Source organism: Myotis daubentonii, chromosome 13, assembly GCF_963259705.1.
Source record: "Myotis daubentonii chromosome 13, mMyoDau2.1, whole genome shotgun sequence".
Classification (NCBI taxonomy): domain Eukaryota; kingdom Metazoa; phylum Chordata; class Mammalia; order Chiroptera; family Vespertilionidae; genus Myotis; species Myotis daubentonii.
In genome coordinates this window covers 18,710,701-18,737,831 of record NC_081852.1, presented here as the reverse complement: position 1 = coordinate 18,737,831, position 27,131 = coordinate 18,710,701, and the positions used below count along the sequence as shown (strand labels likewise).

At 37.6% G+C, this 27,131-nt stretch overlaps 1 protein-coding gene across 2 annotated transcripts in view; it reads left to right on the top strand.

Annotated features, from left to right (window-relative positions):
- ADK (adenosine kinase) overlaps positions 1-25,160 on the top strand; it is a 501,435-nt gene extending 476,275 nt beyond the window's left edge. For both annotated transcript variants that reach the window (XM_059662309.1, XM_059662307.1), the window contains exon 11: positions 24,336-25,160. In XM_059662309.1, the coding sequence (XP_059518292.1) occupies positions 24,336-24,460 (125 nt within the window). In that variant the 3' untranslated portion in view covers positions 24,461-25,160. The remainder of the gene's footprint in view (positions 1-24,335) is intronic.
- The last annotated feature ends 1,971 nt before the right edge of the window (positions 25,161-27,131 follow it).

Here is a 27,131-nt window from a genome sequence, read left to right as displayed (position 1 = left end):
TGGGACTATGGACCATTAACATCTCTAAGCCTCAGTTTCCTCACCTATAAAAATGAGGATGCCTAGCCGTGTGGTTCTGGTTGATCATCAACCCATGAACCAGAAAGTCACAACTCGATTCCCAGTCAGGGCACATGCCCATGTTGTGGACTCGATCCCCAGTAGGGGGCATGCAGGAGGCAGCCAATCAATGATTCTCTCTCATCATTGATGTTTCTATCCCTCTATCTCTCTCTCCTCTCTCTGAAATCAATAAAAACATTTATTTAAGTAAAAATGAGGGTAATGAGTACCTACCTCATTTGGGTTATTATGAAAGTTAAATGAAATAATGTTTCACAGTAAGGATTCATTATTATAAAAGAAATCTCAAACAACAGCCAAACTAAACAAGTTTTCACTGAGAGTGGAGACAGATGGTAATTCTAGATTGGAATCAGTTCTAGAGACCTCAACAGCAGACATTCATGGATTTTCATTCCAGTACTTACACATTAATGTTACTCAGCTGCATTGCATGTCTGCTTCTTCCTACTTCACAATCAGTTTCCTGGTCTTTGCTTTCCATTCTGGCTCCTGAAAGAGAATACGAGGCTAGCTTAATTAATAAGTAGGATCCTGGAAGAACTTTAAGTTGTTTGCTCTTGGGTCAGATGCCTTCCCTTTGGTCCAATTAGTTATAAAGGTTGATTTATAGGACAAAACACATCTACCGACTCCTCAGCAATACTGGAGGTGAAGTAATTATTTTTCAAAAGAGTAATTGATGGCTGGGCTCTACAAACATGTATGTTTTCATGCCATGTCTACACCCTTTTTATATGTTCCCTGCAGCATGACACAATACACAGAACATCAAACACCCTATATCTCAAGCTAGAAACCTAGGAGTCATTCTTGATGGCTTCCTTTTCCTCTGATCAGTCTTCAGTGAGTTCTTTTGACTCAATTTTAAGGTCTAATTCATCTACTTTCTTGCCAGGACTTTAGTTCAGGCCTGTTTTCTACTTTCTACAATAGCTTCCTAGCTGATCTCCATACTTTACTTTCTCATTTCTATACTGTAGTCAAAATAATCACTTTAATCCTTATAAGTGCATTTCATGCCACTCTACCTTTGCTTGGGTCCTCTGGCTGTACTGATCTTCTTTCAGGCCTTAGATACTTTTATACACAGAGATCCCTTTGCCTAGAATGTTCTCCATCTACTCTTTACATGGCTATCTCTTTCTCTAGCCTCAACTTAAAAGTTACCTCTTCTCTAATCATCGTAAATAACATGGATCCTTTCACTGTTATTTTCTACTGCTACATATAGTCTTTTTCCTTAATAGCACTTAATACTCTCTGGAATTATCTTACTTATTATTTTAATTACTAATTTATTATGTGTTTTTATCTCCCCAATTAAAATATAAGCTTCAAGAGAGTAGTATGTGTCTTAATCACTAGTGTATCCCCAGAACCCAACATGGTGCCTGGCATAGAGTTGCTACTGAGTAAATGTCAGTCATATGGATGAATAAATAAATCACATTACCAGCTGCAAACAAATTTGCCCCCTACCATTAAATAAAAACCATTCTAGTCAGTATAGCTAAGACAGTGGTTTTTGACGGATTTTATCAAAAAGAATGAAGTGAGTCAGGAAATTGCAGGGTAGGCCATACTTTAGTATCAAGTCATTTGATTTAAAATTAATCCATGCTAGCATGTATATGTGACTAATCCAGTGACAGAGAAACAACTGATCACAGCTACCTTTTTCTTACTGTTACTTAAAATAGAGATAAATATGGGGAGAACACATCTTAGGAAAGGAGGTAGAATCTAATATCCATTGTCCTAAGTACCTGTAGTAAAAATATGAAAACTAATTCTCAATATCATAATACTGAACATCAGTTTCTACTGTAATAAACAGTGGCAAGCAGGTCAGAGGCTCCAATCAATATTTCACAGAATATATTGAAGTTATCCAGTGGATATCTAAATTTAGTTTGCCAAGAGTAATTTATCAGATATAGAGGTCAAAGTAGTGATTATAAAGATGATTGGAACATAGAACTACAACAGCATGAAAACGAACCAGTCAGAAATGAAGACTACCATATCTGACATCAAAAATACACTGGAAGGAATAAAAAGTAGGTTGGATGAAGCAGAAGATAAAGTCAGCAATTTGGAAGACAGGTAGGAAAAACACCCAATCAGAGAAGCAAAAAGAGAAAAGAATTTAAAAGAATGGGGAGCCTGGCAGGTGTGGCTCAGTTGGTTGAGCATCATCCCATGCAACAGGAGGTCACCGGTTCGATTTGCAGTCAGGGCACATGCCCGAATTACAGGTAGGGGGTGTGCAGGAGACAGCAATCAATGTTTCTCTCTCATAGATGTTTCTATCTCTCCTTCTCCTTTCTTCTCTCTCTAAAATCAACAAAAACATTTTTTTTTTTAATGTGGATTGTGAAAGCGAACTTTGGGACAGCATGAAGCATAACAATATCCATATCATAGGGATATAAGAAGGAGAAGAGAGAGAGCCAGGGATTAAGAACCTATTTGGAGAAATGATGACCAAAATCTTTCCTAACCCAGTGAAGGAAACATACGTATAAGTCCAGGAGGTGCAGAGAGTCCCAAACAAGAGGAACCCAAAGAGACCTACACCAAGACACATCATAATTAAAATGGCAAAAATTAAAGACAGAGACTCTGAAAAGCAGAGAGAGAAAAGCAGTAAGTTACCTACAAATGAGCTCTCATAAAACTGTCAGCAGATTTCTCAACAGAAACATTTCAGGCCAGAAGGAATTGGCATGAAATATGCAAAGTGATGAAAAGCAAGGACCTACAACCAAGACTACTTTACCCAGCAAGGCTATCATATAAAATTGAGGGAGAAATAAAGAGCTTTGCAGACAAGAAAAAGCTAAAAGAGTTTGTTACCACCAAACCAGTATTATAAGAAATTTTAAAGGGCCTGATTTAGAAGTAAAAGGAGAAAAACAGGAATATAGTTAAAAGAACAAAATGACAATTAATATGTGCTTATCAATAATCACTTTAAATGTAAATGGCTTAAATGCTCCAATCAAAAGACATAAGGTAGCTGAATGGTTAAGAAAGCAAGACCCATGGCTGGCATGGCTCAGTGGATGAGTGTCAACCTGTGAACCAAGAGGGCACAGTTAGATGCCCCAGATGTGGGCTTGATCCCCGGTGTGGGGCGTGCAGGAGGCAGGTGGTCAATGATTTTCTCTCATCATTGATGTTTCTATCTCTCTCTCCCTTTCCCTTCCTCTCTGAAATCAATAAAAATATATTTTTAAAAAATCAAGATCCATATATATATATGCTGTCTATGAGAGACCCATATCAGAATGAAAGATACACAGAAACTAAAAGTGACGGGATAGAAAAAGATATTTCATGCAAATAGAAATGAAAGAAGAGCTGTGGTAGCAATACTTATATTTGACAAAATATACTTTAAAACCAAGGCTATAGTACAAGACAAAGAAGGATACTGCATAATGATAAAGGGATTGATCCAATAAAAGGATATAACCCTGTAAACATTTATGCACCCAACATAGGAGCACCTAAATATGTAAAGCAAATCTTGATGGACATAAAGGGACAGATTGACAGTAATACGTCATAGTAGGGGGTTTTAACACCCATTGACATCAATGGATAGATCTTCCAGACAAAACCAACAAGGGAATGGTGGCCTTAAGTGATACACTCAATCAGATGGATTTAATATTTTCAGAGCATTTCACACCAAAGCAGCAGAATATATATTCTTTGCAAGTGCACATGAACATTTTATAGAATAGACCACATGTTCATACACAAAACATGTCTCAATAAATTTAAGAAGATTGAAATCATATCAAGCATCTTCTGTGACCATAAACTGGAAATCAATCACAAGATAGAAACTACAAAACACACAAAGACATGGATGCTAAATAACATGTTACTAAACAATGAATGGGTTGACAATGAGATCAAGGAAGAAATCAAAAGATACCTTGAAACAAATAAAAATGAAAACACAACAACCCAAAAATCTGTGGGACACACTGCAAGAAGTCCTAAGAGGGAAATTCATAGCATTTCCGACCTACCTTAAGAAACAACAAAAATCACAAATAAACAATCTAAGTTTACACTTAAAGGAACTGGTAAAAGAACAATAGACAAAGCCCAAAGTGAGTAGAAGTAAGGAAATAATGAAGATCAGAGCAGAAATAAATTAAATGGAGTCTAAAGAAAACAATACAAAAGATCAATGAAACAAAGAACTGGTTCTTCGAAAACATAAATTAGACTGACAAACCATACTCATCAAGAAAAAAGAGAGAAGACCCAAATGCTAGTAATTAAAATCAAAAATGAAAGAGGAGAAGTAACAATTGACACCAAAGAAATACAAAGGATTGCAAGAGAATATTACACCATACATAATAAGTTCAAAATGGATTAAAGACTTAAATGTTAGACTCAAAACCATAAAAATCCTAGAAGAAAACATAGGCAGTGAAATCTGAGACATTTCTCATAGCAATATTTATTCCTGATATAGTGCCTCAGACAGGGGAAACAAACAAAATAAACAAATGGGATTATATCAAACTAAAAATTTTTTGCACAACAAAGAAACCATCAATAAAAGACAACACACTGAATGGGGGAACATATTCGCTAATACATCTGATAAGGCTTACTATCCAAAATTTATAAGGAACTTATAAAACTTAACACACACACACAAATAATCCAATTAAGAAATGGGCAAAGGACCTGAACACCTGTATAGACACTTTCCAAAGGGGACCTACAGATGACCAATAGACATGAAATGATGCTCAACGTCACTAATCATCAGAGAAATGCAAATTAAAACCACAATGAGAGATCACCTCACACCTGTCAGAATGGCTATAATCAATAATTCTACAAACAACAAGTGCTGGCAAGGATGAGGAGAAAAAGGAACCCTTGGGCACTGTTGGTGGGAATGCAGATTGGTACAGCCTCTGTGGAAAGCATTATGGAATTACTTCAAAAAATTAACAATGGAGAAACTAAGATGGCGGCATAGATAAACACCAGGAAATTGCCGCCTCCCACAACAACTTCAAAAAAACAACATAAAGACAAAACGGACATCATCCAGAACTACAGGAAAGCTGGCTGAGTGGAAATTCTACAACTAGAAGGAAAGAAAAGCACGCTGAGAGCCAGAGGAGCTGCGGAAGTAAAGTGCAGAGGTACGGAGGCTCGCGCGCGCAGAAAGGGGCTGGTACCTGAGTACGCGGCTGTCTTTTTGAATCGGGAGGGAGTCACAAGCTCCCGACTGCTCTGAACTCCAGTTCCGGGAAGTCTCTAGGGACCCAGGACTCATACAGGGAGAAACTGAACTGTCTGGCAGGGGGCAGAACTCGGAACTTGAGTTCGGCTTTCCCTCAGAGGTGCTTGCAGCAATTACCGGGACACTGAGAAGCACGGCCCCTTAGGGCAGGGCTGAGGATCCGCCATAGCTGCTTGCTCTGCCCTTTGATTCCCTGAGACCCCGCCCCACCCAGGCTGTGGCAGAGGCTTTTGCATATGAATGCCCCAGCCCTTTGCAACCTGAAAATTACCTAACTGCAGCTGGGCCAGACAGACCCAGAACTTCCAAGAGAAGGCCCAAGGCCCAAGGCCCCACAGCAGCTTGCATTGCTTCACAGCTGGGCCTCATCAGGGTACCTCCAAACTCCAAAAAAGGAAGGGGAATCTGCAGTTCTCTTCGTAGCTCCTACTGTGTAACCTCAGGCAGAGGCTAAATTAGCACCTCCTTAGATTCAAGAGCCAGTGTACCCAGTGGTCAGAGGGGGACCATCCAGATTACAACTCCTCAGATCCATAAGGGACACACTCAGGGTGCAGACTCAGTGAGCACCAAAACCCCACTGAAGCAAGTCTTGCCCCAGAAGGGTGTCTTCAGCACAGAAGTTCTCCCACTGCAGACACAGCTGATTCTCACTGCCAATTGGCCTGGAGGTCAATTCCTCCCAGTGATCCTACAACAATCAAGGCATAACTACAATAAGACTGTGCAAAAAGCCCACAAGGGGGTACACCAAGAGTGTCCACCTCAGGTAACTGGGGAGGCTGAGCCACTGGGCCCTACAGGACACCTAGCACACAAAACCACTCTACCAACACAGGGAAACATAAAAAATGCGGAGACAAAGAAACAGGTCACAAATGACAGAAATGGAGGAAAGCAAATGACTGGATATAGAGTCCAAGGCCACGTTTATAAGGTTTTTCAAGAATTTTATGGAAACCGCCGATAAATTTAGTGAGACCCTCAAGAAATCTAGTGAGACTCTCGAGGATATGATAAAGGACCAACTAGAAATTAAGCATACACTGACTGAAATAAAGAATAATATACAGAGATCCAACAGCAGACAAGAGGATCCCAAGAATCAAGTCAAAGATTTGAAATACGAAGAAACAAAAAAGACCCAACCGAAAAAGAAAAAAGATTCCAAAAATATGAAGATAGTGTAAGGAGCCTCTGGGACAACCTCAAGCGTACCAACATCAGAATTATAGGGGTACCAGAAGAAGAGAAAGGGCAAGATATTGAAAACCTATTTGAAGAAATAATGACAGAAAACTTCCCCTACCTGGTGAAAGAAATAGACTTACAAGTCCAGGAAGCACAGAGAACCCCAAACAAAAGGAACCCAAAGAGGACCACACCAAGACACATCATAATTAAAATGGCAAGAGCAAAAGACAAAGAGAGAATCTTAAAAGCAGCAAGAGAAAGACAATCAGTTACCTACAAGGGAGTACCCATACGACTGTCAGCTGATTTCTCAACAGAAACCATGCAAGCCAGAAGAGAGTGGCAAGAAATATTCAAAGTGATGAATGCCAAGAACCTACAACCAAGAGAGCTTTATCCAGCAAAGCTCTCATTCAGAATAGAAGGTCAGGTAAAGAGCTTCACAGATAAGAAAACGCTAAAGGAGTTCATCACCACCAAACCAGCATTATATGAAATGCTGAAAGGTATTCTTTAAGAAGAGGAAGAAGAAAAAGGAACTCTTAGCATTTGTCACAGCATGGATGGAACTGGAGAGCGGATAAATACCACATGATCTCACTCATTTGTGGAATATAATGAACAACATAAACTGATGAACGAGGACTGATCCAGAGACGGAGAGGCATTGATTGGACTGTCGGGCCTTGGAGGGAAGGTAGGGGAGGGGAGGGGTAAGGGGGAAAGATCAACCAAAGGACTTATATGCAAGCATATAGGCCTAACCAATGGACACGGACAACGGGGGGGTGAGGGCATGAGCGGGGGGGGGGGTAGAGGGTAACGTGGGGATAAGGGCACATATGTAATATCTTAATCAATAAAAAATATATTAAAAAAAATTAACAATGGAACTTTCTAATGACCCAGCAATTCTACTTCTTGGGAATATTTCCAAAGAAACCCAGAACACTAATTTGAAAGAATATATGCACCCCTGTGTTCACTGCAGCATTATTTACAATAGCCAGGATTTGGAAGCAGCTCAAGTGCCTATCAGTAGAAGAGTGGATAAAAAAGCTATGGTACATTTACACAATGGACTACTACTCAGCTGTAAAAAAGAATAAGGAAATCTTACTCTTTGCCACAGCATAGATGTACCTGGACATTATTATGCTAAGTGAAATAAGCCAGTCAGAGAAAGACAAGTACATATGTTTTCACTTACCTGTAGCTCTAATGAGCAAAATAAACTAACAAACGAAGTGGAAACAGACTCATGGATACCGAGAACACACTGACAACTGTCAGAAGGGAGGGGATTGGGGGCTGGGTGAGAAGGGTGAAGGGATTAAGCAAAGAAAAAACAACGATGAGGGGGGAGGAAGAAGAAGGGAAAGGAGGGATAAATGAAGGAAGACTTGACTTTGAGTAGTAAACACACAATACAATATACAGATGATGTATCGTAGAATTGTATACCTAAAACCTGTATAAATTTTAACCGATGTCACCTCAATAAATTCAATTCAAAAATAATGATAAATTTGGCTTGCCATAATGCCCCGTGGAAAATCCAGTGCATCAAACAACAGCACCTTTGTCCTGTCCTATCTAGAATTTTACTGCTATTCCTCCACTGGCAGGTGGAGTGGGGTAAAAAGTTGCTCCTCCACAGAGAAGCAATTAGAATCTTGGTGAAGAGCACTTGGTGTGAACTGAGCCTGGGACATATTCTATGTTTCATTTCCCACAGTTTCCTAAGCTTTACGCCACAGAATTGTTCTTAAGTGTGTGTGTGTGTGTGTGTTTGTGTGTGTGTGTGTGTGTGTGTGTGTTTTAAATATATTTTATTGATTTTTTTACAGAGAGGAAGGGAGAGGGATAGAGAGTTTGAAACATCGATGACAGAGAAACATCTATCAGCCGCCTCCTGCACACCCCTCACTGGGGATGTGCCTGCAACCAAGGTACATGCCCTTGACCGGAATCGAACCTGGGACCTTTCAGTCCGCAGGCTCTATCCACTGAGCCAAACCAGTTAGGGCAGAATTGCTCTTAAGTTTTTAACTTTGATCAGCACCCATGTCAAATCACTAAGTCTGCTTATTCTCTTTGCTAAACTTATTACCCGTCACCTACAACATTGTTTTTCAAACTTGAGAATGCATCAGAATCACCTGAGGGCTTGTCAAAAGACACATTGGTAGGCCCTGTCCTCAAAGCTCCTGGTTTGTTAGGCCTGAGTTGGGCTTAGGAGATGCGACAGCAAGTTGCTGGTTCAGGGAGCACACTTTGAGAAACACTCCTAGAACATTGTCGTCGCCTCTTCTTTGATCTCTGCCAAGTCTTTCCTAGTAAGTTCATGCTGCACACTTCTGCCAGGACTGTTTTTAAAGTATTGATGTAACTTTCTCTTCTAAAACTATAAAATCCTCAAGGTCAAACACTATCTTTTATCTATCTTTGAATCCTTTTATGTCTATAGCGCAGCACCTAGTGATGGTAGGCATTCAATAACTGTTGGTTGATTGAATTAAAGTACTTAGCATTCTAGGTTTTTAGGGTTTTTTTCATTTGCTACTTATAGTAAAAGTCAAGTATAGGAGTGGTAGTGGCATGAGTCTAGTAAATTCAGGATTCAGATTAGTCAAATTTTTAATTTATATCTTATTTTCTTACCTCAAGTAGCTGCAGGTAATAAAAAAAATGCAGCTTTTAAGTTGACTGTTTCATGTGCCATGTGGCAGCATGTACCTGGTAACAATTGGTATAAAACATACATATAGCAGGCCAGTCTTAGAGAGCACATAAATCATCACTAATGTGTAGATATCTAAGGAAGATGTGAAAATGAACAAAGAACTGAAAAATCAAATTGACCCACAAATTACTGAGAGCAAATTTATTAGAGGGAGCAGGACAGCAGGAATATCTAATTCAGCACTGTTAGTTGCTGCAAAATATTATATCCGGCTTGCTTTAATTACATGGCAATGCCTCTGAGAACAAAGGTAATTACGTGATAACTTATGTTACTACTCACACATTATCTCTTAATAACTATGTAATTAACTTGTCACCACTGTAACAGTGTATAGTTTGATATTACTCAAGTATAAAGAACATTGATAACTTAAATGAATGATCTGGGGCGGAGCAAGGAATAGAGACAGTAGGGAAATCATAGTATTACGACAATCAGGAATGCCAATGATTCATTAGATCATGGACCCACTCTGTTAGGATCTGAGCCAAAGCCATGGAGAATACCAACAGAGTCTGAGATGAATCATGTAGCTCTCTGAAGACAACCAACATACAATAAATAACTTTACCAAGCAGTGGAATAGATAAGTGACTTGGGGACATGATGCTTTTTAAAAAAAAAAAATCCACACCCAAGTATATGTTTTTATTAATTTTAGAGAGAGGAAGGGAGGAGAGAGAAACATCGATTCTAGAGAGAAACACTGATCAATTGCCTCCTGCCCCAACCGGGGATCAAACCCACTACTGGGTATGTACCAAGACTGGGGATCGAACCTTTGACCCTTTGCTGCCTGGGACAATACTCCAACCAACTGAGCCAGACTAGCCAGGGCGATGCATACATATACTTTTAAGCAGTTCATTTTGTTTGGGGAGTTTTCCTTTAAGTAAATATTAAGAATTATTTTAAAAATGGAAAAACTATTCTTTCGTCCATATCATTTTACCAATATCTTGAGTTTGTATGTGTGGCCTATGTGGTGAGTAGGTGCAGCACCAGGAACTCTCATTCATTGCTGGTGGGAATGCAAAATGGTCCAGCTACTTTGGAAAACAGTTTGGCAGTTTCTTAGAAAACACTCTTACCTAGATGAGTTGAAAACTTATGTTCACATAAAAACCTTCATACAATGTGTATAGCAGCTTTTCATAACTGACAAAATTTGACCAAGATGTCTTTCAATAGGTGACTGATTGAACAAACTGGTACATCTATGCAATGAAATATTATTCAGCCATGAAAAGAAATGAGCTGTGAAGCCCTGAAAAGACACAGTGGAGCCCAGCTGATGTGGCTCAGTGGTTGAGCATCAACCTATGAACAGGAGGTCACAGTTTGATTCCCAGTCAGAGGACATGCCTGGGTTTTGGGCTTGATCCCCAGTAGGGGGCCTGCAGGAGACAGCCAGTCAATGATTCTCTCTCATCATTGATGTTTCTCTCTCTCCTTCTCCCTTCCTCTCTGAAATAAATAAAAACATATTTTTAAAAAGACACAATGGAAACATACACACATAGTGCTGTATGAAAGAAACCAATCTGAAAAGGCTACACACTGTATTATTCCAACCATCAGTGGTTGTCAAAGGCTCAGGGTGAGAGGTAGGGAAGGATGAATAGATGAAGTATAAGGAATTTTTAGGGGAGGGAAACTATTCTGTATGATACTGTAATCATAGATAACAGATAATTATAATTTTCATATCCTATATAATGAACAACACAAAGAGTGAACCCTGATGTAAACAGTGGACTTCAGTTGTTAATAATGAATCAATATTAGCTTATCAATTGTAACAAATGTGCCATAATAATGCAAGATGTTAATGATAGGGGAAACGGTGATGGGGAGGATGAGAAACTATATGGGAACTCTGTACTTCCTGTTCAATTTTTCTGTAAGCCCAAAACTGCTCCAAAAAAAGTCTATTAATTTTTAAAAAGCCAAAGTAGAAAAACCTTTTTCTACCAATTTCTTCAGTTGGTGTTGGAGCCCTATATTTCCCAGCTTTGTCATTACAGGTACTATGGCTTAGACCTGTGTCCTACGTTTTTACCAAAAAGTTTGTTTCATTGATATCACATAATAGACACTCTAAGTACACTGATCCTTTTTGCTTAATTCGGTCAGGAATTCTCCCAGCGATCTCTGCTAGGAAAGCATTGGTCCTTGAGTGGCCATTCCACTGGTGCAGACTGATTTATTTGGCATATAGATAGCTTCTATAGATGAAGCCTTCCCTTGGGGAAGACTGTGCTAACGCTGCCCCAGAAGCTCTCTCATATGGTGCTTCTCATATCGCCTATGTTTCCCTAAGCCTAAGAGTAGAAACAGTAGTGGAGATCTTTATGACCTTGAGGAATCGTTTAGAAGACTGACCAGTATCAGTGTATTTACACTGATATTTATACTGATTTTACATGGTGGAAGGCTCTGTTCCCAAGTGGTTACAATTATTAATGAACTCTAAAGGCATGAGTGGGAAACTGTTTGGAACAAAACATCACTTAGCTGAAATTTTTGAATGAGTTATTCTTAACCATTTTTCTGAACAGTTAAATGTCCCCACATTATTCCTTAAAATAATGCTTATTGGCTTTTTCATTATAAAAGTAAAGTGCTTGCTGCCACTCGGCTGCCTAGGGCCACAGCAGGCCTCCTGTTCCCCAAGCCCCCAGCACCCTGGGTGCCCATCTGCCCCCAGCGGGCAGCCCTGGGCATAGGTGCAGGAGACAGGTGTGAGCACCAAGACGGAACACAAGCAGCCTTCAGGTCTGTTACTGGGACTAATATCCCAGGGGCAGATGTAGAAGTAAAACGTGAAGAGGTAAAAAAAATGTGCTTATTGTAGAATATTTAGGAGAAAAGAAAACCAAACAAAATAAAAATCATCTCTGAAATCTGGAAATAATAAGATTTTTTTTTTAGATACACACAAAATTTTTGGTTTTTTACTATTTTGAATAAATATGTTTCTAAAATGTATTGCATGGACCTGACCAAAGACTAAAAGTGGAAGGAAACACATGCAGGAATTTACTAAAGCAGGGTTTGAAATCTTGGATACAGAAGCACACTGTTCTATCTGTGCAACTCTTCTATACATCTAAAATTATTTCAAAATAAAATATTATAACACAATAGGAACAGGATGGATTAATTAGATATGGCAGTGGAACAAAAATACAACTATATGAGGAAAATGAAGGTTGATCACTACTAATCATCATACTCAAATTCTAGATAAAGAGTTAAATGACCATAAATAAACTAAAAGAAATATAGGCTAATACTTATCTCATGGTACTAAAGACCTTTCTCAGCCTAAATTCAATGGAAATTTATTTTTAAAAAGATAAATATATCACCCATCAACCTATGAACCAAGGAGGTCATGGTTCGATTCCCAGTCAGGGTATATGCCCTGGTTGCGGGCTCCATCCCCAGTGGGGGGCATACAGTAGGCAGCCGTTCAATGATTCTGTCTTATTGACGTTTCTATATCTCACCCCCTCCCCTTTCTCTCTGTAATCAATAAAAATATTTTTAAAAATAAATAAAAGGCAAATGACATAGTAAGGGAAAATATGTGCAACAGATATATTCTTTACTTCCTTCTAAAAGTCTTACAGTTTTCCCACTCATCATTCCTTGATATATCTGAAATTTTATTTTTAATATGAAATGAGGTAATTTTATTTTTTTAAGTCAAAACTAGTTGCCTAAACACGATTTTCTAGTAAACCTCCCTTTCCCTATGGATTTACAGTGCTAACTCAGTTGTAGCTCAGTTTTCCACATTTTTATAGGTATGTTTTGGGAGTATCTTTTTTTCTTTCTTTTAAATCTATATCTATTTATCTACATGCCAATACTGTACTGTGTTGTTTTATGATGTGTTGAATCTGGTAAAGCAAGTCTTTCCTACCTTGTTTTTCTTGAGTAGGAGTGTTTGACTATTCTTGATCCTTCGCTTTTTTATACAGATTTTAGAATCAACTTGTCAAGTTCCCCAAAACCTTATTGAGATTTTGATTGAATTTCATTAATGAATCTTTTTATCCAAGAACCTGGTATATCTCTCTATTTATTTAGGTCCTTTAGATAGTCTTTCAATAAGGTTTTACAATCCTCTTCATCAGAGACTGTCATACTGTGTTGCTTTTGTATCTTTTTTCAAAATACTGTCATTTTAATGTTGCTGTTATACACATGTGTACTAGTATATTAAAAATATTATGTGAAGTCCTAACCAGTTTGGCTCAGTGGATAGAGCGTCGGCCTTTGGACTGAAGGGTCCCAGGTTCGATTCTGGTCAAGGGCATGTGCCTTGGTTGAAGGCACATCCCCAGAAGCAGGTGTGCAGAAGGCAGCTGATCGATGTTTCTAACTCTCTATCCCTCTCCCTTCCTCTCTGTAAAAAATCAGTAAAATATATAAAAAATAAAAATATATGTAAGTAAGTTTGTATATTTCTCTTATATCTTTCCAAGCTCTCCAATAATGCAATCCATGCAAAGAATCTATGCAAAGTCCAGCAATGAATAGATTCATTGGAGTTTTCTATATACAATCCTCTTAACTAAAAATAATGACAAGTTTTCTTCTTCCTTTATACTTCTGAAATTTTTTTGTTTTAGTCTAGTCTCACTGCTCTTGTTAGGATCCCGTGCTGTATTAAATAGCATTGGTTATTCTCTGTAATAGACTGCGTGTGCTTTATTTACTTCTTAATTCTACTGGTTTTAACACTTCTGATACAGATGCTAGGTATTTCTTTTGCAATCAGAAAAAAATTTCCCCTTGCTTTCTTAAACATAAACTAAATAGGCTCTTAGTGAAGGCCCGGGAGGTCATCGTAGGTGTAATGTGCATGACCATGAAAGCTGCCATTGCTTCAGGTCTCGTATGTGACATATTGCTCTATTTCACAGTGTTACTTTCCTCTGACCTTTAAATTACACACTTAAAATCCATTTTACAACACATATACATGTGTACAGATTGTACAAAGTGCTGTACTACCAAAATATATAATGACTAAGATTTAGCATAAAATGAGACTTTAAAAGCAAATATATGTATATATGTTTTAAAATGTTTGACTCTACACATATATATTGTGGTGTACTGTATACTAAAGTTCTTTGGAGACTATGTAAGAAATAAAGACTTAGTCACTGGTGTATACTTATGGCAGGATCATTGGGAAAACAATTTGAGAATAGCAAGATGCTAACATTTGTAAAAAGTAAATCATTAAAACTTCATTCTTCCCAGTTCATAAGTCAGTGTGGCACAGCTTTCTTATTTGATGACAACCAGAAAAGCTGTCATCCTTTTGCTGTGAATGTTGAATGAACATAATGGAACCTAAAAGTTTTCAGCCACCCACCATGAAAACTTTCCATTAAGTAACCATATATGGAAAAGGAAAAATTGTCCTACAGATTTGTTCATTTCCTTCGAAAGTATCCCTAGCTCTTAAGTGTCTCCATTAAGGTTTCCATACCTGACAATATTTCTCAGTTCTCTGTAAATAACACCAAGGAAATTCTAGACATAGTATTTCTTCCACTGTACTCTATGGAACGGGCAACCTAAGTTAGAAAATCCCAGTGCCTTTTGCCCACTCCAAGCATTCCACCTCTGTGGTTTGTGGGAACTACTTTAGCACCTCCTCCTCCGCCTCTCTGCACAGTTTAAATATGTTTCAGGCCTCATCTCAAACACTGGATTTAGTTATGCTAAAATCAGTCACTCTCTGTAACATCAGTAAAAGAAAAATCCAAATGAACTTAACAAGATAATAAGCTGTACCAATTGTTAATGGACAGAGGTTTATTCTAAGAATTCTGGACCTGTTATTATTCCAAGATTCAGAGTCAGCCAAATTTAGTGCCAGTGAGAAGACTTCATCCATCTATGCCTCATCTGCTAGAGACCTAAGGTCCTTGACATGGTCTTAGGTTGGGAAAAGTCTGAGAGGCCCTACGATAAGCCTATCTATCAGAGAATCAGAGAGAAGTTAGAGGTCACAGAGAGAAGGAACCTAAGTAGAAAGGCATGCCCAGCTAGCGTGACTCAGTGGTTGAGCATGGACCTATGAACCCGAAGGTCACGGTTCAATTCCCAGTCAGGGCATATGCCTGGCTTGCACGCTTGATCCCCAGTGTGGGGCGTGTAGGAGGCAGCCAGTCAATGATTCTCTCTCATCATTGATGTTTCTCTCTCACTCTCCCTCCCTTCCTCTCTGAAATCAATAAAAATATTTTTTTTAAAGGCAACAACTGCCTCAACATATGAGTTCTTGATTTGGAAACCTGTGTTGATGGTTCTTGTTCTCCCATGTTATGCTTCCTATTCCTGTTCTCTTGGCATCTGTGCAGAGCTTTACCGTTCATTTTCAAGATGATGTACTGACAAGGACTACAAGGTAATGGCACCAGCAAAAAGGACTCCTAAGAATTGTTTTCATATTGAGCATATATGCCAAGTCAGTTATTTAAGATTTTGCTTCTTAAATTCTTGGTTGGCCCAAAATCTTTTTAAAAATATATCTGCAAGCCACCTTTATTTCCTATGGTGTTTTCCAGCCATACTTTTTATAATTCACCACAGTGAATGAAAGAAGTATGAATAAGCACTTCGTTTACTTGTTGGTATATATAAATTTATATATATTAACATATTGTCGGTATTTTTTCTTACCTAAAAAAAATGCTTTTTTGGAATAATATCCCCAAAATGCAAAGAAGTTTTAAAAATGGGTAGTAGACCAAAAATCCTATTTAAAAAATAAGTAGAAGAACAAACAATTCACAGAAAGAGATTGGTTCTTTAAATATAAAAATATGTTCAGCCCTAGATGGTTTGGCTCAGTGGATAGACCACTGGCATATGGACTAAAGGGTCCTGGGTTCAATTCTGGTCTAGGGCACATGCCTGGTTCTGGGCTCAATCCCCAGTAGGGTGCGTGCAGGAGGCAACTGATCAAAGATTCCCTCTCATCATTGATGTTTCTCTCTCCCCCTCTCCCTGCCTCTCTGAAATCAATAAAAATATATTTTTAAAAAACAACCTTCTTCCCTTTTAAATAAATAATATGTTCAGCCTCACTCATAATAAGAGAAATACAAATTAAAATTACACTGAAGTATCATTTCTAACCCATCAGGTTGACAAAAATTCAAATGCTTGCCAGCACACTTTATTGGTGTGGTTATAGGGAAGCAAACACGCTTAAATATTACTGGTGGAAATACAAAATGGTTTGACTCCTATGAAATGGAATTTGGCAATATCTAACAGAACTACTTATGTATTTAACCTTCAACCCAGAAATTCTTAGAAGAAATGTGCCCCAAAGATTTATACCCAGCAACACAAACATACATAGGCAAAAGGTTATTCATTGCAGCATTATTTGAAATTGCAAAGCATTGGAAAGTATATGAACATCCGCACATAGGAGATGGGTGAGTAAACTACTGCTGTGTCCATACAATCAGGTACTATGTGGCTGTCAAAAAGAATGGAGGAGATCTCTGTGATTGATACACAGTGATTCCCAGGAGATACTTTTTAAATATATTTTTATTGATTTCAGAGAGAGGGAGAGAGAGATAGAAACATGAATGATGAGAGAGAATCATTGATAGACTGCCTCCTGCATGCCCCCTACTGGGGATCCAGCCTGCAACCCAGGCGTGTGCCCTGACCAGGAATTGAACCGTGACCCACTGGTTCATAGTTCAACACTCAACCACTGAGCCACACCTTCCAGGCTCCAGGAGATATTTTTAAGGGAAAAAAGCGAAGTGCAAAAATTATATATACAGTGCTACCTCCTTCTATGTAAAGAAAGAAGAGGAAATAAGAACATGCACATATATTTGCTTACCTTTAAAAAGAAACAGGAAAACAAACCAGAAAATAGTGAAATTGGGGCATGAGGGTATAGGGTAAAAGGAAGTAACACTTCTCTGAATATATTGTTGTAGAGATTTACTTTTGGAAACATGTTAATATTCTACATACTTTTTAAAAAATTAACAAGGATAGAAGGGGGAGTACTTAAACTGGAAGTAAACCAAAACCCAACATTTTTTCAACCTTAAGTAAAATGAGCCACCCCAACGTGGGGTGGAAAAGAGAATTAATCTAAGTAACATTCTAAAGACACTAGTTGAGTACATAGGAAACAGCAAACCCAATCAACTCTTTTTAGTAGATTTTGTTTTTTTAGAAATAGGGTAAAGCAATTTTGAAGCAGTTTTAGGTGTGTTAAAACTGAGCAAATAAGTAAATGTGTTGACTTGTTGGAGCTAAAATTCTCACTGTAGAAGAAATTTAATAATGACGATGGGATGGAGGAAGGTAAGAAAGGATCCTATGGGAATGGATTGGAATTGGAAGTACTAGTGTCAACTAACTTTCTAAAATAGGTCTGTGTATACACATATGTACCCTCTAATGTATATAAGGGAGTGTGTGTCTCTGTGTGTGTCCGTGCATACGTCCAGCTCTATTCGCTGACAGGGTCCAGAAACAAAGCATGCACCTACCACCACCATCTTGGTCTCTAATACCATTCTACCCTAATAGGAACCAAGTATTTTTAGAGAAAATGACTGATTCCAGGGTTGGGGTAGAATGCATATGCGATGAGCCTGGAACATTGTGCCAGAAAGTAAGTGTTCAAAGATAGTGCAAAGGCATGTCCAAGGACACCAGAGCCAGCATGAGGTTGAGAAAAGGTTTTGCTCCTGCCAGCAAAAACTGGGACATTTTGAGCACGAAATTAATTAGAGACTGTAATGAATTATGCACCATTGATGAAGAAAGAATCCATGCCTCCTTCCTGATCATAAATAGATTAACACTAATCAATGTGAGTGGGCTAAGCTCTTGCACATAGGAGGTAGCCAAGAGCTGGCTGGTAAATGTGAAAGGAGCGCTGGAGTTGGAAAGTCACCACAGTCATAAGTTGCTTCTGTTAAGAATCATGAATGGGCACTAAATCTGGGATAGAGTGGGGGCTTTTGATGAAGAACAGAATATTTGCATAGTCTCAAAGTATCTATCAACAGACTGCTTGTTACATGCAAGGGAAAAAATAACTATAGAATGGAGATAAGACAACTCCATCATCAAGTGATCAAAATTAACATCACCAGTGAACAGCAGCTGGACACAACGTGCCTCTAAATATGGTGTCCTGAAAAGGACACACATAATTTTTCCAGTTTCAGAATCTTCCTTCTTATTGATGATGGAATGCATAATCTAGAGGAAAATTGAATTTAATCAAGAGGAAATATCTGACAAACCCAAAATGAGAATCACTCTATTAAATAGGAGTAGAGAGACTGTATTCTTCAAAAATGTCCCTGTCAGAAAGTCAAAGACTGAGGAAATGTTCAAGATTAAAGAAGACTAAAAATATGATAAATCCTAGACTAGATTCTATCCTGGAAGGAAAAGTGCTCTAAAGGATATGACTGGTCATTTGCAATATGGACAGTAGATGAGATAACGGTACAGATGTTTTACATAAATGGATGACTGGTTATGTAAGAGAGTAACTTTCAGGAGACACACTGACGTATTTAAAGGTAAAGAGACATGATAAATGCAACCTGCTCTCAATAGTTAAGGGAAAAATATGTAGAAAGAGAATATATGCGCACAAAAGGAGTAATGTGTTAATAATAAGAACATCTGGATAAAAGATATATGGGTGCTTTTTCTATTTTTTTATTCTTGCAACTTTTTTCTGAATTTGAAATATTTCCAAATAAAGTGTTTTTAACACTTTAGACCAGCTAGAAATAAAAAATGTAAACTTAAAAAATTATGTTGGGAAACATGCTAAACGAAATACTAGTAAGCCAGACACAAAAGGACAAGTATGGTATGGTCCTACTCATATGCGGTCCCTGGAATAGACAAGCTCATAGAGCTAGAAATTGGAAGAGTAGTTACCAGAGGGCAGAGGAGAGGGGGATGGAGAGTTATTATTTAATGAGTATAGTATTTCTGTTGGAGTGAAGAAAAGTTCTGGAAATGGATAGAGGTCATAGTTACACAACACTGCATGGTATGACTTGTACACTTTAAATGGTAATTTTTAGGTTATTTATATCTTACACAATAAAAACTATCTTGGGGTGTTTATTCATATTATAAAAGGTTCTCTCTGAGTCTTTATACACTCCCGATGCTTAACCATTTCACACAGCTCTTGGATTCACATCAGCGACAGGTCCACTTATAATTGATTATATAACATCTGTAGTTCATCTCAGTTGGTTTTTGAAAATAGGTTATTGAAAAACTAATACTCAGTTGGGACAAAGGTCTTAGCTTTTCTCTGCATCCAGGTTTCCACTTGTCAAAGCAAATGCCTCTGCAGAGTCCTCCACGTCAGTCCTCACTAGCTGCCCTCTTAGCAAGAGGATGTTGGTGCTTATGCTTCACAAAAATATTTCAACAACTTGAGCTTCTCTCTTTCTCACAAGGATTATACCAGGAGGAATGAGGAAAACAGATGTTGCTCATAAGGCTCCTAATAGACGTGTTTCCATTGTAAGCTGATCTGACTCTGAATTTGGCATCTGCTCCATTCGCTGTGGTGGGCTGAGCGTTTAGCCTCACAGTTTGGCTGAAAGTGAATAGTGACCTTTGACTGTTACCTGAAAACTCAATGATAAAATGCTCTCACTAAACCTCTCGAGAGGGTGACTTCACATTCTAAGCACATGTCTTCAAAACACATCACTCCATTTACTAAGTTAATTTTATCCTCTGGTTGGGAATACTTACTTTATCTGATACAGAGCATTCCCCAAATCTAACGGGAAAAGCCTGTGTGGTCAGAATGGCAGAGGAGAAAGGACATAAATCTCATATAAGGCTCCCTACAGGTCATTGTACCACAGCTTCTCAATTAACCTTCATCCGCCCCCACGCCCCAGACTGCCGGGGCCTAGGTGGGAATCCTGGAAGTCTGGCTAGGAACAGTTTCTCATTATCGTCTGTTCTTCTGAGGATTTGAGAACCACTACAGCAGCTCAGGTTTCCCCTAGAGGGGAAGGAGCCCCAGGCCCCACCTAATACGATGTAGCTTATTTGTAACTACAACACTCATTTTGTTTTATAGTTTTATGGCAGTATAATTGACATACAGAAAACTACACATATTTAATGTGTACAATTTTACAAATGTTGACATATGTGTACTCCTGTGAACCCATCACTATGGACACAGCCATTACTAGTGTATCCACCCTCTTTTGTAACCCTGCCCTCCTGTCTGTCCCTTCTTATTCCCATTTGGATTGTTTCCAGTTTGGGGCTATTACAAATAAAGCTGCAGCATTTATTTACAATTATTTGTGTGGATATATGCTTTCATTTACCTTGGGCTAAATACCCAGTAATAGAATAACTGGGTCATATGATAGATGTATGTTTAACTTTTTAAGACACTGACAAATGGTTTTCCCAAGTATCTTATCATTTTATATTCCAATAATCAATATATTAGTGTTCCTGTTGACCCACACCCCTTGTCAACACTTGGAATGGTCCGTCTTTTTTCATTTTAGCCATTCTAGTGGGTGGGCAATGGTATCTAATTATGGTTCTAATTTGCAGTTTTCTAATCACTATGATGTCAAACATCTTTTCATGGGCTAATTTGGCATCTTTTTATCTTCTTTAGTTTATTCAATACTTTTGCCCATTTTTTTGTTGGGTTGTTTCTTGTTTTATTTTTTTATTAATTTTTATAGGATGAAAAGAGAGAGAGAAAAACATCAATTTTTTCCACTTATTTATACATTTATATGTGCCCTAACCGGGGATCAAACCCATAACCTGGGCATCTCAGGACACTAACCAGCTGAGCTACCCTGCCAAGACGGTTGGTTGTTTCTTGTTATCGATGTATGAAAATGTTTAATTTGGCAAAGTCTAAATTATATTTTCTTTTATAAAAGATTGTACTTTTTATGTCTTAAGAGATCTTTGGCAAATTCAAAAGCACTAAAATGTTTTTCCAATTTTTTTCTGAGTTTTATAGTTTTAGTTCTTATATTTAGATCTGTAATCCATTTCAAATTAATTTTTGTAGATGATGTGCAGTAAGAGTTGAAGTTTTTGTTTGCTTTACATATGGCTGATCTAAGACCGTTTGTTTAAAACACTGTCCTTTCTCCATTGAATTGCTGATATCTTTGTCAAAAATCAATTGACCATATAGAAGTAGATTTATATCTGGACTCTTTGTTCAGTTTCACTAATGTATTTATCTAGCTTTGTGCCAATACCATAGCATCTCCATTATTTTAGTTCTATAAGTTTTTTAATCAAGTAGTCTTCTTTTTCAAATTTGTATTTTGACTAATCTAAGTCCTTTGCATTTCCACATAAATTTTAGAATCAACTTACCCGTTTCTGTAAGAAAATCCTGCTGGAATTTTTATTGGCATTTGAATCAATAGAAAAATTTCTGCTTAGCTAATAACAATATTGAGTTCTCTGATCTATGAGCACTCTGTGTCCCTTTAATTATTTAGATTTCTTTTATTTCGGCATATTTTGTCATTTGCAGTGTGCAAGTCTTACACCACTTTTGTTAGATTTATCCCTAGATTTTTCACACATTTGATGGTATGGTAAATAGTATTTTAATATCATTTTCTAATTGTTCATTGCTAGTATATACAATTGCTTGTATATTCACACATTACTAGTATGGAAATTCAGTTGGTTTTTATATAATGATCTTGTATCCTGCAACTTGACCAAACTCACTTAGTAATTGTAATAACTTTTTTCTAGAACTTTTTTCTCATAAGATTTTCTACATAGGATTTTTCCAATTTTTAAATTTATTGAGGTGACATTGGTCAACATGAACATACAGATTTCAGGTGTGGGTTTCTATGTTATAAGATCTGTATATTGCACCATGTGCCAACCATCCAAAGTCAAATCTCCAGTCACCATATACTAGTACCCCCTTTCGCCCCTCCCCCTTCACTCTGGCAACCACCACACTGCTGTTTGTGTTCACAAGTTTCAGTTTTATATCCCACATAAGAGTGAAATCATACGGTTCTTCGCTTTTTCTGACTTATTTCACTTAGCATAATGTTCTCAAGGTCCATCCATGTTGTTGTAAATGGCACTATTTCATCCTTTCTTATGGCTGAGTAGCATTCCATTGTGTATAGGTACCACATCTTCTTGATCCTTCAATCTTAACATTATTGATATTATAGGATATTTAGCAGCATCCCTGGACTCTAAATGCCAGAAGCACCCCCACCCTAGTTATAATAAACAAAATTGTCTCCAAACATTGCCCCATGTCCCCTGGGGGGCAAAATTGCCTACTATCGAGAACCATAGACACAGACAATCTTGCCATCTGCATGTAAAGACAGTCTTCTTTTTCAGTCTTGATGCCTTTTATGTATTTCTTTTGTTTGCCTGTTGCACTGGCTGGAGTCTCAAGAACAGTGTTTAAGAGCAAACATCCTTGCCTTGTTCTTTATCCTAAGGGGAAAGCATTGAGTCATCAACTTTAAGAATGATATTAACTGCAAGTTTTTCGTAAGGTCCTTTATCAGGTTGAGGAAATTTCCTTCTATTCCTGGTTTGCTGAAAGTTTCTATTAGTGGATGTTAAATTTTGTGAAATGCTTTTTCTGCATCACTAAGATGATCTTATGGCTTTCGTAGTTAATATGGTAAATTATACTGATTTTTTTTTAATGTTAAACAAACTTGCATTCTTAGGATAAACTCCTCCTGATCATAATTTATTATCTTTTTAAATATACTGTTGGGTTGGATTTGCTAACATTTTCTTCAGAATATTTGCATCATTTCTGAATATGTTATCAGAATAATTCTGGCTTATGGAATGAATTGGAAATATTCCCTCCATTTCCGTTTTCTAAAGTATTTGTATAGCATTGATATTATTTTTTTCCTTAAATATTTGTGACACAATTTGGACCTGGAATTTTCTTTATGGGAAACTTCTTAACTACAAAATCAATATATTTTCCTTATTATCCTTTTAGGTATAGATTCTATAGTGATATCACCTCTCTTATTCCCAATATTGGTGGTTTATGTCTTGTCTCTTTTTTTCCTGACCAGTCCGCCTAGATATTTAATTACGTCCCATTTGGACTCCCACTTCCATCTTCTCAGTTCAGTGAGACTGTCGAGCGCTGCCTGGTGGTTCTCCTTGTGTCGTGGCCTGGTGCCCCCAGGCATGAGCTGGAGCTGTTGTACGGCTTTCCTTGTATGTCCTTTGGTGGATCATTTGTGGCTGATGTGCAATATTTGAAAAACTTTTTTTCATGTATATTGTCTTTATCTTAGTTTTTCTGGAGAAAGGTAAATCTGGTTCCTTTCATTTCATTTGGGTCAGAAGCAGAAGTCCTCAAAACTGTTTTCCACTCTATTCTATTTATTTTGTTATCAGCTGATCCATGGTACTTAACTATAGAAATGATCTTGCTCTTACTTTGGGGATGAAAGGGAGATGTAGGGTCCTTCCTAACTGGTCAACTCTCAAACTTGTACTTAGAGAGACATCCAGATGGTGGGATTTCGTCCAAAACAATATGCTAGGAATAAAAGCACAGAGGAAATCCAGGGAGGCCGGGAGGAGGATAAATAATTAACAACACCTCAGCTATAAAGACCCAAGAAAATATTATTTGGCCAGTATTTCTTACTCACAGTCACCTCAAAGCTAAAGGAAAGAGTGATAGTTTAGGCTTAGAAAGTTAGTTGCCATCCCACCTCGAGCTCTTTAAAAGAAATATCAGGGGCAGCTCATGATGCTTGGGGGAAGACCTCCCCACCAGGCTGGAGAAGGGTGTAGGTGTCTAGACTGTTTTCTGGTCTGACCCAGTGACATTCTGATGCTGTTGCCTGGTACTCACGGTCTTCCCCTTGGTCTGTGTTTCAGGTTTCCTGTCTCAACTGGTGTATGACAAGCCGCTGACCGAGTGCATCCGCGCTGGCCACTATGCAGCAAGCGTCATAATCAGGCGCACTGGCTGCACCTTCCCCGAGAAGCCCGACTTCCACTGAGGAGGCGCAGGAAGCCCAGGCCAGGGGCGCAGACACTGCCGACGCTTCCTGAGAATCCCCAGCGTGACAGAAGGAAATGATCTGCCACCTTTTCCTACATAATAATGGTCAATCGTAACTTAGAATGTGTAGTAATGCTCAGTAGAATCTTTATTCTCTCAACAAACTCAAAAATGATTGTTTATTTCCATAGTGTGATAGTGCCACTTAAATGTCAATTAAACAGGAATATAACATTTCAATAGAAATTTTTATTTCATTTTCAATTACTTTGTAAATTCATGTGTATTTAGCAAATTGATCAGGTTTTTTTACCTTTCTGCTTTGAATGCAGGTGCAATTTAATATAATAGATATTTTTAAAGGAATTAACCCTAACACATCAATCTTTAGCTTTTTATACAAGTATATTTAATTTAGGGGTGTGTGTGTGTGTGTGTGTATGTGTGTGTGTGTACACACATTCATACATATATGTACCACATATACACACAATAAATAGCCAAATAAGGTACAGAAATATTTACCTTGCCAAGTTATGCCAAATCATCTCTTCAGTGTATAATCAAATATATCATAAACTTTGGATAATTAAATAACTTGCCAAATTATAAATTATATTATAATATTCAAATCATAATCTTATATTTACTTATGGTACTCTGTAATTTGATACAAATAAAAGCTTGTGATATGGGAATTTTTTCTGTCTTTGCTCTGTGCTCAACAAACTGAGAAAGAAAAATCATTATTTAATATTGATCCCTGAAATGATATCGAATTTGTTACTGGAGATAGAAGAACAATATAACACATTGAAAAACAATAATAGTGGAGACCAAAACATCACTGTTTTAAGGAAGATGAAATGGTACAATAGAACCTCAGGAGTCAGACTTACCTTCCCATGATCTTGGGAAAATTACTCAGCCTCTTTCAGCTTCGATTTCTTTTCTGTAAAATGGGATAATAGCACCAATGTACAAGGTTACTGAGGTGATTTGAGAGAGAAAACAAAGTATAAAATGCTTGGTACAATGCCTGATAAGTGCTTAATAACTACTTACTATTTTTATAATGATTATTGTTGAAGAAAAAAGGATAATATTTATAAAACTGAATTAAATCATAGAAAAAGGTTCAAGTTTTTGTTTCATGTTTAGGTAAACTCTAAGGTCTCCAATGCCTGCTTGTCCTTTTGTAGTATTATTGAGATAATTAATGTACCAGAGAACCTTCCATTTTAAAGGATACAAATCAGTGGTTTTAGTATATTCACAAAATTGTGCAGCCATCACTGTATCTAAACCAAGCACATTTTCATCACCCCAAGAAAGAAACCCTGTACGTCCCAATTCACCCCATTCTCATCCCCTGGCAACTACTAGTCTGTCATCTGCCTGTGTAGATTTGCCTGTTTTGGACATTCATACAAATGGAGTCATATAATGCGTGTTCTTTGTGTCTGGCTTCTTTCACTTGGCTTGTTTTTAAAGTTTATCCATTTTGTAGCCATGTATCAGTACCTCATTTCATTTTTTTCTTTTTGCCAACTAACATTCCATTGCATGGATATACATTTTGTTTATTCATTCATCAGTTGATGGAAATTTGGGTTAACACTTTTTGCCTATTATGAATACTACTGCTATGAACATTCACGGACAAATTTTTTTCAATTTTGGGGGGTATATACCTAAGAATAGAGTTGCTGGGTCACATGATAACCTTATGTTTAAATTTTTGAGAAACCGCCAAACTTTTTTCCATTCTCACCAGCAAGGTTTGAGGGTTCCAATTTCTTTCTGTCTTTGCCAGTCTTGATATTATCTGTTTGATTATAGCCATCTTAGTGAGTGTGAAGTGATATCTCATTGTGGTTTTGATTTGCGTTTCCCTAATGACTAATGACATAGAGCATCTTTTCATGAGCTTTTTGGCCATGTATATTTTCCTTTAGAGAAATGTCTATTCAGATCCCTTGCCCATTTTTTAATTGTGTGATTTGTCCTTTTATTATTGAGTTGTAAACACCCTTTACATATTGTAGATATGTCTTTTACTAGATATACAAGAGACCCTATGCACGAAATTTGTGCAAGAGTAGGCCTTTACAGACCCGGCTGCCTCGGCCCTCACAGCCCCGGCTTCATCTGGAAGGACATCAGGACAGTCCTTCTGCTGTAAGCCATTCGGCCGATTTACATATTACGCTTTTATTATTATAGATGATTTACAAATAATTTGCTTCCATTCTTTGGGTTGTGTTTTTACTCTCTTGATAGTATCCTTTGAAGCACAAATGTTTTGATTTGTTTGAAGTTCAATTTATTTTTTTGTCAACTGGGCTTATGGTTTCATATCTAAGAAATCATTGTTTTATCCAAGGTCACAAAGAAAACAACCTATGTTGTCTTCTAAGAGTTTTTGTTCTTACGGTACATTTAAGTCTTCAATCCATTTTTAGTTTACTTTGTATGTGTGTAAACTAAGTATCTTGCATGGGAATGTTCAGTTGTCCCTGCACTCTATTGTAAAGATTATTTTCTCCACTATTGAATTGTCTTGGAACCATTGTCAAAAATGAATTCACCATAATGTATGGTTTTGCTTCTGGAATCTTGGTTCTATTCCACTGGTCTACATGTCTACTTTAGGCCAGTCCAGGCCA